A 5551-nucleotide genomic window follows, 5' to 3' on the forward strand; every position below is an offset into this window, starting at 1 on the left:
ATGTATATACATATATGTATATACATATATATATATATATGTATATACATACATATATATACATATATACATATATATATATATATATATATATATATGCATATGCAAAAAATATTTTACATTCACGTTATTATAAACGTCCTAATAAAACATTTTTCTCCTATGATAAAGGTTTTATATAGGTTTTTACAATACACAAAAATTTAAGTTTGACTTTTAAAAACTAACACTAACTTCGTTCTTTATTAGTTGCAACTAAGAAATATTTTTATATCCCATAAATAATACCTCTTTGTTGCAAGTAATAAGAAGCAAGGATAATATTTTTTTTTTATTTTTTTTAGACACAGGTTATAAAGCTTTAAAGCCAAACAATCACCTACCCATTCCAACTAGTATATTTCCAGTTCATGGGATGGAAACAACACTAGTAGACTTACACGACTGACACACAAGTTCATGACACTGACGTAAGAACGTGAAACTAGAACTACAAGTACAATAGCTAGCATTAAAAGTGGACTTCTTCTGGTAGTGAGGAGGATCAGAAATGGGGGGAGTAACAATCTTTCTCTTCTTGCCAATTTGGGACCTGCAACTAGAAAACATGTTAGTAGAAATGTTAGAGGCAGCACTACTCAGGTTCGTCCTTCTTCTCTTCCCTGTGTTCCATTGTCGAAAAGCCTTCCTTGTAATTAAACATCGACTTATCCTTCGTGAATTACCCTTGGATTTGCAGATGAAATTGAAATTGTTGGAGGATGCAATAGATAATCTAGATGAGACATTAGTGATTTCTGTAGAAGAGTGGACCTCTTCTTTGCGCTCAACATCACTTGGGTTTCTATTTGGGGAACTTGTAGAACACTTCTCCATTGTCACATCTATAACCTCATGCTCCTTTTCTTGGCTTCCCGTGCCTTTTTCACCACCCAAATAAATGGCTGGTTCACCAATTGAAGGCCTCACCACCTTTACCACTAGGTAAGAGCCTGACCTTGGGTCAAAATAAAGAATGGATTTCCCACGAGCCATGCGTTCATAATCTTTCTTGGAGGTTGATATAATGGAGCCCCGCCTCCGTCGGTTTCAAAACCGAAATTTGGGCTCCGCGAGATCGACACCATTGCCGTGATTTGAAAAATTGTGACAATGAGAGCTCATAGAGGGAGCCCCCTGTTTGTCACAACTAGAAATACCAAATTCCTCCGGTTGACAAACTTCCTTAACCAAGTAAGCAGCATTTGTAGTACTTTTCTCTTGCGTACTACTCAGATAACCTTGTCCATTTGCCTTGACACCATCGACTATATCATTGCCCCTAAGATCCTCCACACGCCTTTTTATGGGAAGCAATCCCACTCCTAATCCAACTGGAGAACTAGAGCCTTCACTCAACAAAGCATGAGTAGAAGAAGGGCTCTCCTGAGAATAAGTTTTGACTCTCTTTCCCTTGGTATTCATCAATCCACATTGCTCTCCTGCCATTACCTTTCCATTTGGCTTGATTCTTAATAACTCTTTCATGGTGTCAAATCTCCCTTAAAATATCAGGGTTTTTGGGATCGCCAACTCAAATCTTTCATGGCCTCCTCTAACCTATTCATCCCCTTCCAACTAAGAGCTCTTCTATATAGCGCTTTCACAATATTTGGATCGAAATCCAAAACAAGAGAACATAAATCCTTTGCAGGAGCAAACAAATAATTAGTTTTAATTGAACAAAGAGCAAGGTTGAGATTCAAGGAAGTAGCAAGCTCACAATACAAAGTACCATCCTTCTTACTATTAAGCTCAGAAAAACATAACATTTTAGTGGCTCTAACATAATAAGACAAAGCCTTATCAAGAAATCTTTTCTAATACAACTGGTTACCCTCCTCCTTTAACTTAACACACATTGGAAAGATGTCTTCGGGCCCCTTAAAATGCATAATAATATTCGAGCTCTTTCCCAAATTAAAGTCAAGAAGAACCGCAATTCCCAAATTGCAGCCAAAGTTTTAAGAATTCCCAAAGTACCGTCCACGTCACCGGTTCAGGGGGAAGAAATTTTAAATCCGGTCTACAGCAAAACCGCTACCTGAAGTAGCGGTTTTTACTAATAAACCGCTACTTCAGGTAGCGGTTTCTTTTTAATAAACCGTTACTTCAAGTAGCGGTTTTTGTTTAATAAACCGCTACTTCAAGTAGCGGTTTTCTAGCAGGTATAATTTCCTGGTTTCACTTTCCGCTTTCATTTTCGTCTTCTCACCAAAATCCCATCCACGCCTTCCACCAAAATCACACCTCCTTCAACGGAAGCCGGCGCAGCCAAGGAATCCACCGACGCCGCCGGAGCATTCCTCAGCAACGAAGGCCGCCGCTGTTGACGCCGAGGGTTCGACTTTAGTGGTCGGCTTCGCTAATTTCAGAAGAAACGTGCTGATCTTCTTGTTTGTGGTAAGTGCCCTAATTATTTTTTGTATTCAGTTATTGGGTTTGTTGTTGTTATTGAGTTTGTTGTTGTTATTGAGTTTCAGAATTGTATGTATGTTTGTGGTTGGTTTTGGTTGTTGTTGTTGATTTACTTACCTTACATATAACCCTTGTAGAATTATTAATGGTTTCGATCACATTACTCAGTTTAGGTTGCTATAATTGCTGATTTTGAAAGTGAAAATAGAGCTTCTATACACAAAGTACATGAGCTCAAAGTACATGTAGTCATGACTTATGCCCATGTTGAGCTTCAAGAGGTATTAAGACCTTCATAGCTCAGTTTAGGTTGCTATAATTGTGTAGTTTGCTTGCTTGATGTTAGGACATTGCCACACTGTTAATGAATTTTTGCAATCTAATATCTTTGATTAATAATGGTCTTTTCTAGAATGAAACATGGAGGTTCCGAACTACCCTCTATATTGCTATTGAGGTGGAGAAATTGTCCACAAAGATAGCGATATAACGTATAGGGGTGGGAATCAAAAATTTGTGTTTGTACATTCTGCGATGACATATTCACAAGTTCTGAACAAGCTATATGAAGAATTGAGTGTTGATCCTAGAGGTGTGGAGTTGAAGGTGGTTATGCGTTATCCTATGGCTGGGGCATATGTTGCAATTCCGTTAAATGACGACAACGCTGTTAGAGCTATGTGGATTGCTGTGACTCAGAGTTCTTCTGTTGCAATGCAATTGTTCATTGAACAAGTTCCAAAGGAGCCAGTTGTGCAAACTAACACTGGTTCCTTTCCGGGGATGGATTTTTTTGGTAGTGTGGATCAACCGTTTTCCACTGGTGTTCAAAGTGTGGGCATAGGGTCATTCACAAGAAGCTTGTTGATCCACATTATGTCAATGACCATCACTCACAGTTTAGGTCTCCGGCCTCATCGCCTAATGTTGGAACCTCGACAAGCACACAACCACAAGGCATTCTTGATTCTCTTGACCCAAACAATGTTGATGTATTTGGCGATGCAGAGATGAATGACACTGATGAAGATGATGATGAAGAGGTAATTGAAGCTCATGATAAGGCAATTAAAGGAAGCGCCCCCACTTCAGACTTCAATGAAGTGGCGCAAGTTGATCCTCGTTTGAATAACTCATGGATGTCTTGGTTAGGAAATGAGACATATAACAATGGGGGAGAATTTGAGGTTGGTCAGCAGTTTGACTCATTGCAACAACTGAAAGATGCTGTGAAATCTTACTCCATAGCTAGAAATCAAACAATTCGAGTTGTGGAGGTAGAGCCAGAGAAATATGTTGTTGAGTGCAAGAGGAAAGAACAATGTAGTTGTTCGTGGAGGCTTAGAGGAGTGAAAGATCCAACACTCTCTACGTTTAAAATTGTGAGGTACAACGGCCCTCATGCAAGTAACTGTGTTGGTGACATCGACTCGGGAGATCATAAGCTACTGACTTCCGAGTTCGTTTGCAATGCTCTTCTAGATGTCATTCGCGTTGATCCTTCATTGAAAATCAAGACAATGGTGCAACTTGTGAAAGAGAAATTGGGAGATTCGGCATTCGGACCATGTACACGAGTGGAGTCGACGAGAGGCATTAGTCGTCCAGGGATACCCGTTCACTAGGACTTCTTCCCCGGCCATGACAGAGTACATGGCTTGGTACCGTCGCATCACGAGACTGGTCATTACTCCACCTTCGCAGGAGCGCCCCCCGAGTCATTACCAGCCAGCTACCTCTGACCTCCTGCTTGTATGAACTTCACTTCATTTCAATCTAGTTCTTACGTTTTTGATTTCATTTTACTAACATTAAAACTACACTTAAATGTAGGCACATGCATTTGCTGATTTGCACGTCCAGCTATCGGGAGCTACTGAGACCATCTCCCACTTGCCACCAGAGACGGCTATACCATTTGCCATACAGACGATGCAGGGTTTTACATCATTTTGTGGCCAAACCTTGTCTAGGGTGGGGCAGTCACACCTTATTCAGCAGCCTCGACCGTCCACGTCTTCATCTTCTACTGTGCACACTATGCCGATCAGACCACCACCTCATCGTGGAGGCCATTCAGCACGTGCCTTCCGTCCACCGACTCCTTCTCTGCATACTATAATGACATCTCCTCCACTAGTGCATCGCCAGTATCAGAGAAACCGACGGCGTAGCAACACTACGTCTGGGGTTGGAGTTGGCCTGGATGACATTCCAGAGGAGACAGCTGCATCATCTTCATCGTCACCTCATGGGAAGAAGCAACGCCCGAGCTAAGTGTATATTTTGGAACTAAACTAATTTTTTTGTAAATGCTTAGAATTGGATTTTGTTATATTTAATCAATTGAAAAATATTCGACTTTGCAATTTCGACTTCCTTAGATCTTCATAAACTTGTTATTTATGGTGGTTGTGTTGAAAATATGCTATATATCTCATGTTTTACAGGTACACAACTTGCAGGTTTTTTTTTGAGTGATTATGCAAGTTTGAAAAAAAAACCAGTCCAGGGTAAACCGCTACTTCAAGTAGCGAAAGTAGCGGTTTTTTCAAAGTAAACCGCTACTTGAAGTAGCGGTTTTCCAAAATAAACCGCTACATAAAATAGCGGTTTTTTGTAAACAAACCGCTACTTCAAGTAGCGGTTTTAAACTAAGAAACCGCTACTTGAAGTGGCGGTTTATTGCAAAGAAACCGCTACTTCAAGTAGCGGTTTACCCTGGACCGGAAAAAAAAAAACCGGTTTTTTAACCAGTGCTTACGTGGACGGTAGAATGGGAAAACTTAAAACTTTGGCTGCAATTTGGGAATTGCGGTTCTTCTTGACTTTAATTTGGGAAAGAGCTCATAATATTCATCACATCATTTACCTCCTCTTCATCCTTACCCTCTTCTAAATGGAACATGACATGTGCAGTATGAACACTAGCAGGATCCATTACACTCTTGACAAGAAACAAGCTAATCCCCAAGAAACAAGAACCCCAACTAAAAAGAACTAAAACTCTAAAAGAAAGAACAAAGGAAAAGAAACCAGGAAATAAAGAAGGAAATTGCTAAGTTACCTCCGATAATATCGCTTGAGATAAGAG

At 40.1% G+C, this 5551-nt stretch overlaps 1 protein-coding gene across 1 annotated transcript; it reads left to right on the forward strand.

Moving 5' to 3' along the window:
* The first annotated feature begins 2208 nt into the window (after window positions 1-2208).
* LOC110698806 lies at window positions 2209-4826 on the forward strand. The gene is made up of 2 exons (XM_021876328.1): window positions 2209-4209; window positions 4291-4826. Exon 1 carries the CDS (start codon window positions 3468-3470, stop codon window positions 4080-4082), a length of 615 nt encoding a protein of 204 aa, XP_021732020.1. The 5' UTR covers window positions 2209-3467; the 3' UTR covers window positions 4083-4209; window positions 4291-4826.
* The last annotated feature ends 725 nt before the right edge of the window (window positions 4827-5551 follow it).

Source organism: Chenopodium quinoa, unplaced genomic scaffold (assembly GCF_001683475.1).
Source record: "Chenopodium quinoa cultivar QQ74 unplaced genomic scaffold, ASM168347v1, whole genome shotgun sequence".
NCBI classification, from domain to species: domain Eukaryota; kingdom Viridiplantae; phylum Streptophyta; class Magnoliopsida; order Caryophyllales; family Amaranthaceae; genus Chenopodium; species Chenopodium quinoa.

Bases quoted from the DNA above. Each gene is read 5' to 3' on its own strand.
- LOC110698806 (XM_021876328.1), top strand. From the start codon at position 3,468: ATGAATGACACTGATGAAGATGATGATGAAGAGGTAATTGAAGCTCAT.